The 14977-nt window shown below is 42.4% G+C and overlaps 1 protein-coding gene across 2 annotated transcripts in view; it reads left to right on the top strand.

The window, feature by feature from the left end:
• The window catches only part of SOCS7 (suppressor of cytokine signaling 7), a 32755-nt gene extending 18327 nt beyond the window's left edge, over positions 1-14428 (top strand). For both annotated transcript variants that reach the window (XM_073004316.2, XM_073004315.2), the window contains 6 exons: positions 1328-1458; positions 3248-3416; positions 3842-3970; positions 4685-4820; positions 6690-6851; positions 8016-14428. In XM_073004316.2, coding sequence (XP_072860417.2) covers positions 1328-1458; positions 3248-3416; positions 3842-3970; positions 4685-4820; positions 6690-6810 — 686 coding nt within the window. In that variant the 3' untranslated portion in view covers positions 6811-6851; positions 8016-14428. The remainder of the gene's footprint in view (positions 1-1327; positions 1459-3247; positions 3417-3841; positions 3971-4684; positions 4821-6689; positions 6852-8015) is intronic.
• Positions 14429-14977: the final 549 nt, after the last annotated feature.

Genomic DNA, 14977 nt, shown 5'->3' with positions numbered 1-14977 from the left:
CTCAGCTCTCCCTTACAGCACGCCCTGTCCAAGACAACCTACCTGTGGACATCTTGTGTTTCTTCTTTGCCCAAAATATCTATTGTCTTGTACAACTGTTGAATGTGAACCTTCTAGAGAGAGTTTATCGTTGTGTCCTCAGGTTGCTTCTGACTTATAGCAACCCTAATAAGATTTTTTTAAAATACATGAGATTTTCAAGTAGTGGTTTAACATTGTCATTCAGGCCCATGTGTTCTCATCACTGTGTAAGCATTTAAATCCAGTCTCCCCAGTCCTAATCTGACACTATTTTCGTTACTTGAACATGGTTCTCAGAAACAGATACAAATTTAATTGTTCTGCTACTTTTCATCTTATTCCAGTATTATTTTATCTAAGGTTTAATATTGTTGGTAAAAGTACTTCTGCGTTTTAGTATGTCACTTTTGACACACTTTTCTGTACAAAAGAAAGCTGTGCAGTTAATAAGGATAGCAGCATTTTTAATTATATCTATTGTCTTTTTCATTAAAACATGTGCATATTGTTTTTCCTGTATTCAAAGATCTGTGTGTTCTCAGTCATAGTTACCCTATTTCTTCACACCTTTTTCCCCCAAAAAATTCATTTCTGATGACCTGGAGGAAAACAGTAGGAGTGGGGGTGGCGGGCAAGGACCAAAAATGGACAATGAATCTGTCTGTTGGGAGCTGAAGTCTATTTACTGTCCTCCGCTGCTTCTGTCCAAGAGTAACTTCTAGACAAGGGCTAGGCAGAATGCAACTCAAGATCTGCTTGGAGATCTCTGGGTGATTTGCCATAGATCAGCCAAGGTCTCTGACTGGGTTTATAACTGCAACAATCAAAATTATACCATCTTCCTAAATTTAGTTTGCTGAAATCAAGAAAGCTTTGGGGAGAAAACAGCTGTAGATGGTGTGTATAACTTTGTTCTGGTATTGAAAATACATTTCTGCGCTGCGTGTGGGCTCAGAGACACCATGTTTCTCATTTCTGGGTTGGTTTTCCTGAGCCACTGCAGCTGGCTCTGGGCCACGGATGGCAGGCTTGTGGTGGAAAACAAAGTGCTTCTCCCAAGCATAAAGTTTGCCCAGCTCTTCTGTAGACTGCGCTACACAGGCAGTGCTTCCAGTCCTTTCTTTTCATAGTGTGGGTGCAGGGAGGAATTGGACCTCTTCCATCTCCCTGAAGCTCAGAATTGGGAATAAAACAAAATAAAATAGAAGACTTCTGTAGCAGCTGCTGCCCAGTGACTTGATTTTCACTCCTTGAGCTGCCTGTTAGGTGATTGTTTCCTCATCTCATCTTCCCTCTCCCTTGGCAGATGCATTTCCCCGAATCATTCCAATCAGAGCTCCAGAAGCAGTACACAGCCAACCTGCACAACACCTCCAGTGCCCCCTCTACCGGCCTGACTCAAGCAGTTTTGCAGCAAGCTTGCGAGAGCTAGAAAAAGTAAGTGCTGATGTTGATGTTTAGATGAGGTATTTGCATTGGTTACTTCTTTGCTATATATTGTAAGAACATTGGATTGAAGGAACTTGTACAGTATCACAGGTGGTATTTTATATACCTGTACGTATTTATCTATAGGTACAGATATAGATAAAACATGATCTGCTGTAGATGGGAGCCACTTTGGAAGAGTAATGCAAACTTGGGCCTTTTCTGATCCAGAATACCTAGTAGAACAGTGAATCACACATCAAATGTGATCCAAGAAAACTTTGAATCCCTGTTTTAAAGGAAACCAATTTGTTATTCGCAGGGACGTGGTGGCGCTGCAGGTTAAACCGCAGAAGCCTCTCTGCTGTAAGATCTGTAGATCTTCAGCTGTAAGTTTGAATCCACGTGACGGAGTGAGCGCCCGTCGCTTGTCCCAGCTCCCGCCAGCCTAGCAGTTCGAAAGCATGCAAATGCGAGTAAATAAATAGGTACCAGCGTTCCGTGTCTAAGTTGCACTGGCCATGTGACCACGGAAGATTGTCTTCGGACAAACGCTGGCTCTATGGCTTGGAAACGGGGATGAGCACCGCCCCCTAGAGTCAGACACGACTGGACAAAAATTGTCAAGGAGAACCTTTACCTTTTACCTAATTAAGACTCGGACCACACGTTTTCTAAATAGTTTTTATCCTAGAGCTATAATTGCAATTAATAATGAGCTTAAAGACCACCAGTAGTGAATAATTAGTTGGACTGTGTTACTTGGCCTGAGGTGTACATGTTTGTATTTTTAGTGGGGGACTTCTAGTGGGTGGGGAGTGTTTGGGGAATGTTATGTGTGTGCATGTGTCTGGTCTCTGGGTGTCTGTGAATTTCGTTGTATGGTATACTGTGTATATACTTACAATGACAATAAATTATATTATTATTTATTTATTATTATTATTATTTTTTATTATTATTATTATTTGTTATTCAATAAGGTGCCACAAGTTTTGTTCTTATTTTGTTAAACCTTTGGTGTCATTTCCCCCCCCCCCCCCATTAAAAGGTCATGATAGAGTGCTCCATTACGTCCGAATGATTCAAAAGTGGTCTTTGTGCAGATAGGTGTTAAATCCACCTTTTCTACACCAAGTCAAACCATAGATGTCAGAACCAGAATGGGAAACCACGTACCCGGAAATGAATTTGCTGAATGCAGTGATGTTTTTCTTCATCCCATAGCAATGTGTTTCATTGCGTCAAGATGTCTTTAAAAGCCTTTGTTGTTGCTTATTGTTTCCTAGCTAGGCTTGATCTAAACCAGGCTTGTCCAACCTGCGGCCCGAGGGCCACATGCAGCCCAGGTCACCTCATAATGCGGCCCAGTGCAATTTTTTATTTTTAAAGAAATTCCAAAGTTTCAAGTTACACTGCCGGCACTTGCGGCTGGAATGCGGTTGGGGCATGTCACAGCAGTGGAGGGGGAGAGGGAAGGAAGGAAGGAGTGGGAGGGGAGGGGAGAGGGGGGCTTTCTGACTGCATTGCGCCATCCCCATTAATAGGTGGACCCCCTCCCGGCCTCATAATGCCCCCGGAGTTGAAGCTGGCAGCCTCTGCTGTCTGAGATCGCAGCTGCCGGTAAGCGCACTTGGAGCGGGGCTGCAGAGGAGGGCTAGGGCTGCCCCCCCATGTGGCCCAAACCAAATTTATGTGCGGCCCAAACCAAATTTTCATCTTCTAATGTGGCCCAGGGAAGGTCAAAGGTTGGACACCCCTGATCTAAACCCTTCTCCCTCCATTTTTTTTAAAACAGTGCGGTTGGTACTGGGGTCCTATGAACTGGGAAGATGCTGAAATGAAGCTGAAAGGGAAACCTGATGGCTCCTTCCTGGTTCGTGACAGCTCTGATCCTCGGTACATTCTAAGCCTCAGCTTTCGATCACAGGGTATTACCCATCACACCCGAATGGAGCACTACAGAGGTAAGCCAGGTGGATCAAAGGCAGTCTGGTTATATAGATTTAGATGGACTTCTTATCTCATCTTGCTGAGGATCAAACTGACCCTAAGAGGCAATCTGGGTCAGTTAGTGGCAATATCTTGTCTGTGGGCTCCATAGAGGGTTGGAAACTTATCTTTAGAGACCAACCCTGATCCCTGAAGTTAATTTAGGGGTACTAGAGGAACCTCTGTCATTATGTCTAATCAAATTGAAGATAGCCATGTGGACTCCTTGTGAGCCATTGTCCAACCTCACATGGAGAAGAGAGAACAAAAGTGAAACTGGCAGCAACCAGTCAGTGTTGGTTGCCCTTATTTTGGTGTGGGCCTCCTTAGTCAGCCTCTATAAGAGCACACTCTTCCACTGCTTCCTCCTTTGTGCAATGCATTTCTTTTCTTGGCTCAGGAACCTTCAGTCTTTGGTGCCACCCCAAGTTTGAGGACCGTTGCCAGTCCGTGGTGGAGTTCATCAAGCGTGCCATTATGCACTCCAAAAACGGGAAGTTCCTTTACTTCTTGCGATCCAGAGTACCAGGTGTGTGTTGCGTAACACTTAGATATCTGTGTGTAAGTGAGAGGGGGTACTTCATAAAGTTAACATACAGAGTGACATCAAATTATTCTAGAGTTTGGTTGAGAAAGGATACCCATGTAGATAAATGTAACATCAGATCATCTAAACATTTGATGTCCTTCTGCAATAAAGAGAGCTAGAAACTTGTTCTCTTAATTTAAAGAAGGAGCAACTCTTGAAACTGGAGAATCTGCACCAGATAGTAGCTTCTGCTTTTCAAGTAATTTGAAGTGAAGAGGGAATGAGGGTAAGTTTACATGTTAAGAGTGCTTTAGAGATAGCTAGAGATCTGGATGTGGCCCTTATAAGATGCAGGAATCTAGACCTAGGCTTTCCTGGAAACGTTTTCATCATTCACTATCTGGCCTATCTTTCAAGTCTTCAAGGGAATGAGGGCACTCAAAGGTCTTCCATTTACTTCACTCTTTCCACATGAGTGGACCCAACATAGCATACGTGATTTGCACAGTTACATTCTTCCATCCCACTGTTGTCAACTCCTTTTGATCGGAGGCGAAATTATTTTAACAGGATGCTAAATGATGAAATGTGCAGTCTTGCAGCAAGTAGCCAACACAGGCAACTGCTGAAGTTGTGCTTATGATAACTCAGAAGCTGCTGTTTGTATCTCCCTCCAAGCTGTCACTCTTTCATACCTTATCTTTCCATTTGCAGGTCTTCCTCCAACCCCTGTTCAGCTTCTCTATCCGGTTTCTAGATTTAGCAACGTTAAATCATTACAACACCTTTGCCGCTTCCGGATAAGGCAGCTGGTCCGCATCGATCACATTCCAGAACTGCCACTCCCCAAGTAAGTTTTTTTCTTGAGCTATGAGGCAATGTAGGCTGAAAGGTTAGGACTGACCCACAGTCCCTCTGTGAAGTTTGTGATTGAGTGGGTATTTGAACTTTGCTGTGGTCAGTCAAAATCCAAACTTCTAACCACACAGGATACTGGCCTTTCAGTCTGTGATGGGAGGGAATCCATATCAGAAATAAGGTAGTCCTTTTTTTACTTACTTGGGAGATATCATAGGTATGAGGAGGATATTAAGATTGTAAAATTCAAATACAGCGGTGCCTCGCAAGACAAATGCCTTGCAGGACAAAAAAATTTGCAAGAGGAATGGTTTTGGCAATGGGGTTGATGACTCGCAATATGAATGTTCCTATGGCTGTGCTTCGCAAGACGAATGTTTTCCGTTTTTTGTTCCTGCCTCATGTTTGCTAATTTTTAAATGTTTTTCTATGATGTTTAAAAAGTTAAAGTTTTTTTATTGAAATTTCTGAAATCAACTGCACAATATGTATGGCTTTAAAGAGCACTTAATAAACCTTTTGTAAACCAAATCTGACTTTGTTCTGACTTTTTTTGCCCATAGGAATGCATTAATTAGATTTCAATGCATTCCTATGGGAAAACGTATTTCGCAAGACAACATTAACCACAGAACGAATTAAATTAGTCTTGCGAGGCACCACTGTAATTTGTTTTCCACTCCCCAGAACCTCTGAAATGTGGAGGGTGTGAATTATGGACAGAAGGAGGTGAAAGAAAGGAATTGGCTCATATATTACCTAACATGGTGAGGAAAGGGGAAAAAATTGACCTTCAGATATTTTAGTCCAGAGCTCCACCCATCATGGCCAGGGGCATGGGACTGTGAGTATTAGAATCCAAACAACACAAGGGAAAAGGGTACCTTCCCCATCGTCCAATACTGTTACATATGTGCCTGTGTCACTTGGACTGGTGCGTTCCATGTGTCAACCAGTCCAAGCGACATTGGGGCATAGGTGTAGCATCAAACAAGGAGCTGCCTGGGTGAATAAGACCTGGAAGATCAAATGCCACAGATAGGAGTAATCGTATCACTCCGCCTACAGGTGTGGTGCTTTTCAGTAGAATCTGAAAAGCGTGCGCTGTGATTTGAGTTATCAAGTGCACTGGCAGCCAGACTCTCCCAGCCCCATATCGGACAAAGTGTTCTTGTCCAGTGGTATTTGTGAGCCTCTGTCGTCTCTCATGCCCCCATGCTGGAACAGTTTGAACTGTTGTGGTGTCAGCAGGATGCGTACAGGAGTGTTGCTGTTGTAGAACATAGTCCAACTTATTGTGAGGGGAGCAGGAGGAGACTTTGGCTGGAGGGTACAGGAAGGAATCCCCTTGGGCCCTGGAGACACTAGGATCTGCAGCTTGTTCTCTGAAAAAGGAAGAGAGATACTGTTGTTGATTCAACTGAGAAAAAGCTAGGTAGATGTCAAAATGTTATGTCAGAGTGGGAACATAGAAGGCGCAGGAGAGCTGAATCCAGGAATATATGTCAGGGTTCCAATTTCAGATCTTTAGATCACCCAGAAGCTTCAGTCTATAGTCGAGCCTGCTTTCTGATTTATTTCTATATATGTATATATCCACACATACACACACCATCATTATCTTCCTTAAAAATAAAACAAACGTTGTAATGGTGCCAGCCACTCCGTGGCTCTCAACCACCCCCTTGAAGGTTAGTGTTGTATTTGCAGTGATAACCTTTGTTTTTGTCTGCAGGTCATAACAAGAACGGTAAAGAGAGAGCTTAGAAACTTGTCCTTAATCGGGTGGTGGTTTTCAAATGGAGTTCTGTTCTGCTTTGTCATGCCTTTGAGTATTCACCTTGAATTCTTACTCTTCCAGGCCTCTGATCTCATACATCCGCAAGTTCTACTACTACGACCCCCAGGAGGAAGTCTATCTCTCCCTGAAAGAGGCCCAGCTGGTTTCCAAACAGAAGCAAGAAGCAGAGTCTTCAACGTAGTGAGGGGCCTCCCTGTCCCGTACTTGCTGCTATCACCAATGGTAAAATACATGTTGCAGGAAAGGGGTAGAATCATCCTTTCCTTTTTTTAAAAAAAGAAAGGTTTATATTTGAGCCTGGCTAGGCTGCTGGCAGCAGCGGGCCCATGGGTAACTGTTTCTTTCACCCAAGGGCGGGCAGCTTCAGCGGGAAAGGGGGCAGTTCTCCCTCTTTGAACCTGTACCCCTATCATTGGCATGCACTGCCAGGATGAGTTAGTTTAAAACAACCACACATGTTCTTCCACTCAGATAAGGCACACAGGAGCATACACCTTGTTTTGAAGGAGAATTGTGCTTTTTGGAGGCTTCCTGCGAGCACAATTGCTGTCTGGCTGTGGAGCTAGAAGTTGAGAGTTGTGTCTCCTTGATACCATCTTGACTTGATGATCCATAGCTCTGCAGTTCTAAGGTGATGATGATTCTCCTTCAAAACAAGGCATGCCCTGTTTGTACCTTAAGAGTTTTAACCATTGCAGCATGTTGAAGTGGACCACAGCGGATTCAGGGGTCAGAAAAACAGATAGGGAGATTGCATGCAGTCCACATATTCCCCACCCACCCCTTTTTTTAGCCTGGCAGTGAGTTGTCTTCTGTTGAAGACCACGTTCCCTCAGCGATAATCTTCTAGTTTTCTTGGCAGTGATAGTGGCGGGGTGTGTGTGAAGCTGGCAAAGGGCAAGGCTATCCCCTTTGTTTCATCCTCAAGCCTGCTTTAACAGGCTGTCAGGGGCATATCACTCTCAACAGACATCTGAAGAATTACTTGCAGGACACTCTTCAGATTATAAGTGTAAATAAGGCACGATTACCAATAGTAGTCTGTTTTCCCTAACTTGTATGCTGCCAACTTCTTTACATTCCCCTTTGAACAATTCAGGCTCCTGGCCACCAGAAGTTCTCGGAATACAATTTTGGTAAAGGCACTGCCCATTTATTTACAAGGACTCTGGCACTGACATATGGCTAGATACATATATTGTGCATTTTCATACTGAAGCTTAAGAAATCTTGAATTTTGTGCTTACAAACGGCAGTTAAAAGTCAGAGAAGTGCAGAATACACACACAACTAGATTTGTATCTTTCAAGATATGGCGCGATCCTTTGATTTAAATGTGGCTTTTTGTTTTGTTTCACCCTTCTTTCTGTTCGTTTCTTTCTCTAGGAATTTGGTCACCAGTATCCTGTAGCTATAGAAGCTGTACTGGAGAGGACTCCTGGCATTTGCTTGCTTTCTGGTTGTCTCTGGGTCATCGGAGAAGGCCCAGGGCATGAAAAGAAGCACAGCTGTGCACGGAAACACAGGAGCCATGGCCCCCCCTCCCCACCTGGTTCCATAAAGATGTTGGAATCTGCTGAAACTGGACTACAAACTCCTGGAAGGATGGAGAATGTTATTTTTTGTTAAATTTCTATTTTTTTGGTGCCCCTCCCTCATACCTTACCCTTCTTCTGGCATGGGAAATAGTGAGCCGATTATACATTTTGTTTACGTATTGCCATTTTGGGGTGTGGGGTGTGTAGGATGCGTGTGCTGCGGACACATGGAACTTCATGAACAAAGCCGCAGTTCTAGTCCAGTGATTCTGTCCGAAGGAGGCTGCTTTTGTAAGGCGAACCAGAATCCCAGCTATGTACGGTCACAGAGGAGCAGTACAACAGGGATGGGCTCCAAGGGTAGATAATGTCAAGCTAAGGGTACGGATTTCTGTTGTCTGAAGGAAGGGGTTGCTGGGGGTGCTGGGTATGTGCAAGAATTTAAGCCTGCTCAAGCAATGGGAAACCAACCAGATGCAAAGAAGAAGAAAAAAATGCTGATGCCTTTAACTAAACACCAACAGGACACAGGTAATATCACGGAGCTGTTCAACTGCAGGTATCATTAGCCAGCTGAATATTGGATAGATCTCTTAGGATAAACCCTTTGCCTTTCCTCTCATCAGTTCTAATGCTGGGACCCCCGTCTAACAGACAGCTATGGTAGCAGTGTTAGTTACTCTATGGGGGCAGAGGCAACATGCATCCTTGACAGCTGAAACCAATCTCTGTTACAAATGGACTTCTGCCTTCCTGTTCCCAAGATCTGCAAGCCAAGCTGCCCTGCTGAACAAGAAGAACGAAGGTTTGATGGGTGAAAGGAAACATCTGTTGGCCCTTTTCAAGACAAGGGAGCATATTTTTAGAAGCACCTTAGCCCCAGCCCAGTATGAGAATGCAAAAGAAAGAACAAAATTTAATAATAATGACCGTGATCTATTTCTACTTGCCTCCCCATTCCTGCTTTCAGTACCGTAAGGCTGTGATACAGCTTTAGTGGGAAATCTGGTGAGCAGACCAACAAAGGAAAAAAAAATTGTGTGCGATTTTAATTGTCCTCCACAAGAAGAAGATCAGGTTTTGTTGCAGTGAAACAAAAATGGGAAAGCCCCGAAATGAAATGATTGTGACATCCAAGAGGTACGTCTCCCCTTTTGTGTCTGTTTCCGTCTCCACCTGCAGGTACTTGGCATACATTTTTGTGAGTTTATTAAAACTGTGATATTGACATTATTCTTAAGTAAACATCTTATTTATTATTACTATTTTTGTGAAGATTGCATCGTACTGTCTGTCCAAACAGTTTCTACCTTGACTTCTGCCTCTGTTTCTAGAGGTCTCCACCATGCACACTGGATGCAGGAAATGGTGAGCTTTCACTGTCATGGATTGTTACAGTTAACTAATTGATTGTTTTTCTAAAACTAAATTTAAAATCGGCTGATCCTGGATTTTTGAAAATCACATGGCTCTAAGGAAGTGGGGGCCTCTACTTTCCATGAGTATTTTGTCTTTTCCAATGTAGAATTACATGTGGGAGTCAAAATATCTACTTGGCTTGCTCTCAGAATGTTCACATTCCTTCATCATCATCTCATTTTGTTCTGAAGCACATGCTCCTGAACTGAACCTGCAGTGACTGTTTGGACACCCATCTATCTATGCTTTGCTCTACCCCAAAGATGCTTCTCTTTCATTGTCCAGTTCCATGTGTTTTTTTGTTGTTGTTTTTGTTTGTGGAAATTGTGAATTGGAAATTGTGAATTGCTAAAGGTGAGCTCTTCCCTGAAGGCCAGTCCTTTCCTAACCATCCCACCAACAGCAGCCAAGATCCTTGTGAGACCATGAAGGTGTCGGGCACATCATGTGGTGATGATAGTGGTAGGGAAAGCGATGTTACTGGAACGTTTGTGATTCCCAGTTTTTGATACACTGGAGAAAGACATCCCTCTGCTGTAATAGATCTAGCTAGGCTGATAGCTGGAGCTGTGCTTCAAAATAGCAACAAAGGAATAATATCGACAGAACTTGCTAACTTGAAACTGAAGAGGTTCTGTGCCATGTGGAATCACAAAGGAATCAAGAGGCCACCATCCTGAAGCCTTCTGAGTGTGCATTTTGAAATGTTAACCATACACTGGAAAAAAAAAACAATTGTTCTATTCTAACTAGTGTATTCTGGAGCTTGTGTGCAACTGCAAAAGAGGATTTAAAGGCACTGGAATTCAGCTGTAACAGCCAAAAGGGGGATTTGATCTGCTGGCAGCTATCTGGTTAATTAATTGTTCAAAAGCTTTGGATTGTATATTGAAGTTCTCATAATTTCTTTTGAGCCCCACATACCAGTTGATTATGTCCACCCTCCTTACCTCACTTAAAATGACGAGCTCCCTGATCAACCATGGATTGAAGATTTATTTATTCTTTCAGCTTGGATGAAATCAGAGATGAAACCAGCTATTTCTCAGTCCCAGAAACCGAAGGTCTCTACTTGTGGGGATGTGTTCAGTATAACCTGGTTCAAACACGCACAAACCATGCCCCAGTGACAAACCCTAGATGCCTCGTCCTGGATTCCTGTTGTTTGGTGGAACCAAACATCTCTGAAACTGCACTGACTGACTACTGAGTCACAAAGGGCGATCGTGTGTAAATAACTTGGCTTTCCTTGGCCACTGTTATGTCTGCTGTAGTGGTTTTCTTGTAAAAGGAACCTCTCTTTGTGTGTGTGTGTGTGTGTGTGTGTGTGTGTGTGTCTTTTAAATTCATCTTTTTGGGGGGCTGTTTAATGCGTTCTCTTTTGAAATGTGTGAATGTGGTTGGGGATCCGTGTCTTGCTGTGAGAACTAATTTCTGCACTGCAGTTGTTTTTGAGTTGTCTGCCTCTAACAGAATCATTGTTCAGCCTTTTTTTGGTCTGTGTGTGTGCGTGGACGCAGCATCCCTCCATGCTCTCCATAATAATAGCAGGGAAAAATCCAAAACAGTTAACCCAAAACAAACCGGTGGTTTTTAATTATTTTTACAGTCAGCTGCTTTCTTTTAAATTAAATGCTCATTTGTTGTATCCAGGTTGGCTCTTGGACCTTTATGACAAAAAAAAGCAAACTCTGTGCTGCTTATATGATGCCCCATAGTGCTTAAAGCACTCTCTGTGTGGTTTGCAATTCAATTCTGCAGGCTACATACACATCATACACATGCCCTTGTTCAACCGTTTATTTTCTTGTTTCCTGGCCTGTAAAGCTTCTTGATCAACCTGAAATTTGGGGAGGAGGGGCTAACAGGTGGACCTGAATTGTATTTCTTTGGCTGTGTGGAAGGAGAGCAGCTTGCCCATAAAACAGTTAATACTTTGCTGATACCACAGTATACAAATTGGTAAGGAAGGGGTTAGCTGTTGAGCCAGCAGTGAATGAATTGCGATCCAGAAATACGGATGTTTTGTACGGGCTTGGAGCTACAGCAGTTGGCTTTTCTGTTGCTTCATCCATTAGTTTTTCTAAAAGCAGGTGGGCACAAGTGCATAATTGTCTTGTTCTTAATTGCTTTGGGTTTCTTATATTAAGAAAAAAAAAACCCTGGGTGCTAACTGGAACCTAAAAAGAGCAGGTGAAGTTGCCCAATTAAGTACATCTTTTGAAATATGCTGAAAGGGGCTGTTTCTGGTTGTTGCCTACAGAACAACTCTTCACAATGTTGTGGTGCTCTCTTCTGCTCAGTTACTTGTAGTCTCTCAAGAACGATAAGGAATGTGTGTGTTGACAAAGCAATTATTGTTATTTATTTATTTTTTTCGAACTACCTAAAACCATGGGGGAAACTGTTGCACTCATAAGAGGATTTCATTCTATTTTGAAAAAGGAATTTCCTTTGCAGAGAGAATGTGTTGTATCTAAAAATGGAATGGATTTTTAAAAAGTTATCTGCTAAGGATTTAGTCTCTCTGATTATAATTATTATTATTTACACTGTGCACTGAGAAAGTGTCATGAAGCTAAGTTAGGAAGGCTTCATTAAATAATAAAATCCTTTCGTTATGTAGGATTTCCAGTTTCACAGATCTCTGTCGTGCAAAGTAGCGATACCAGATGTGACCATCTTTGCGCATGTGATGCAGTTTTTCCTTTTGCATATGATTGATGGTGCAGAAAGCAAAAATAATTAAATATAGATCTTTGTGCCCTACCTATTGTGATAGAACTTCCTTTCTGCAAAGTGTGTTTGATGCTGTCCCCTTACACCTGCTTCATTAGGTAGATTGCCTTTTCTATTTTGTTGCACTGAACAAAATTTGAGAGAGGTGGTGAATGACTTGCCCAAATCCATGGTGGATTTCCCTTTTGCATTTGGTTGACTGTGCAGAGAGCAAAAAATAATTAAATATATTTCATAATTAAATATATTTAATCAATGGTAAATTCTGATGAGAGTTCAGCTGATTCTCAACAGTCTAAATCTCTGCCATCTCTTATATCTGTTGGGCAGTGCAGGAGATTTGCTTCCTACCATCGTACTGTAAAAAGCAAGTAATATTGCATACACGATGGCCAGAATTCTGTTGGCAATTTACATGTGCATAAGTGAAGTCACATAAATCATGGCAACGAATTGCTGCTGATTAGCAAGGTGCTGGTTGCATTCCTCCTTGTGTTCCAGGCAGTCAGCCAGGAAGGCATCTGGCATCTTGTAAATTAGTGGCAACTCATTGCCATGACTTCATTTGCACATGCAAATCACCAATAATGTTCTGACCTGTGGGATTTAAAAGCTCTGTGCATTTTCAGTTTCTTCTCAACCTTCAGAATTTCCATGCTGACCCATTCAAGCCGAGTGTAACCCTTGCCCAGCCCCTGATGAACCCCATTTCTTTGCAGACCCAGGAATGCAGAGAAACACAAGCTTATCAGTTTGCTTGGCCCATCGCAACCCAAGACTGATTACCTGTAATTTACAGTAAGAACTGTGTCCCTTTGACAATAAAGAGCTTCATGCATTTCTGACATAGTGACATTGACTAGACCAGAGCGTTTGTAATCTGGTTTAGGCAATTTCACTTCCTATAGGGCTATATTAGCTCATTGAGATAATCACCCTCTAACATTTCATTTGATAAGAGTAAGTATTCTTAACACAGCTTCAGGATTCTACTGGGTAGCTGACTGGATAGGTCGGTGAGGTGGCATCCCTGGCTGCAGAGGGTAAGGGTTCGATTATCCCCTATGCCTCCTGGGAGAGGAGCCAGCCTGTGGTGCCTTGGCCAAGCTGCACAATCCCAGGGTGCCCCCAGAAGAAAGGAAGAGTTAAATAGTTATGGGTAGTGCCTACCTAGAAAACCTTGGGGAGGGTTGCTATGAGTCAGAATTGGCGTAGTGGCAAGAAATTGTTAGTATTGGGTATAAATCAGTGAAGTGGCATGACACCTGCCCAAAAAACACATTTGTCTTATTATGGCAATGCAGATTACACTTTGAGAGTTTATTGCAAATTTTCCAGGACTATGTAGCAAAAAAAGAAAAACTCTGCCAGCCCCACTTGGTCACAGAAAGTGGGCAAGAAACAAAACTGAATATGTATACCTCAGTAATAACACTGAAAAGCTAGTGTGTGTACACATAAAAATCTTGGGATACTTTTCCAACAAAGTTCATTCAATAAAATACCACTATACTACATTGTAAGGTGGTTTTTTAGCTTTTACTAAACTCTGAAGTTCGCTTTGTGTGTATGTATGTGCATGTATGTTTTTAATTTATTAAAATAAGCTGCTGTAATTTATTTTCAAAACAATTAAAATGTAAACAAAATCCAGACTTGCAGGCCAATCTTAAAAAGTTTTGGACTTTGCAAGAGAAGGAAGAAAAGATGTTTTATATGAAAATGAATGCACTTTGGGTGTGCTTAGACTTTTTGAGGGGATCAGGCTGTTTTATGGACTGGGTTCTGTATGGCCTTGTCTGTATATATTGTATTAATAGGCACGTTTTTTGGTTTCTCATTTGGAAGCATTTGTAACTGCTGCAGGGTCCTGTCTGTAAAATGGATGTACTAAATAATTTTGCCTCAGAGTTTGAGGTGGAAGGTTTTTTTTCCTTTTTGGGTAAATTTTTGTCAACCATAGGAGGGAACTTCGACTCTTCTCCTGTTTGTATCTCATTTCTATTGTGGGTTGTTTTTTCTGTTCATTTGTTCTTTTGGCCTGTGGGTGGATGTTTGGCAGGGTTGGGGGGGAAGGGTTTGAAATAAAATACTTAAATAGTCCTCATATGTGTTCTGTCTTTATTTTGAAGAGGAGGAACATTCACTTGGATTAATTATTTCCTCCTTGTATCTCCAGTGTTCAAAATGTTTTATTTCAGTGATCTGTATCACTAGGAATGGCCTTGCTATTAGGCAAGACGTGTTAACTGCTTCAGGGAGCAGATACAGGAGTGCAAAAGTATCAGTGCCGCCCCTTTTTTTTTACAGTGCCAGTGCAAATTGTCCCACCACCCAAAGCAGGAAAATGATTATCATTCCCTCTTCTCTCTCTCTTTCTCTCTCGTATTTACCAAGGGAGGGGAGGGAGGTACTACCTTTCTCCCTGCATCATGTCCTAGCCTCCATGTTGCAGCTGCTTCTTGGGTAGCTGTTGGTATTGTGCATGGCTTCAGGAGTCCTTGGGTGGGGCCAAAGATCTGTGAGAAAGGTGGCCAAAAAAAAAAAAAAAAAAAAGGAATATAAAATCATCTGTGCCTCCTCTTCCCACAGTGCCTTGACCTTGAGGGTTCCTTCAGCCATAAACTATCCCAATGGCTAGTTGAGAAGCAG

This window comes from Pogona vitticeps, chromosome 6 (assembly GCF_051106095.1).
Source record: "Pogona vitticeps strain Pit_001003342236 chromosome 6, PviZW2.1, whole genome shotgun sequence".
NCBI lineage: Eukaryota > Metazoa > Chordata > Lepidosauria > Squamata > Agamidae > Pogona > Pogona vitticeps.
Note: the sequence above shows the minus strand (reverse complement) of the source record. Positions and strands in the feature narration are given on the sequence as shown.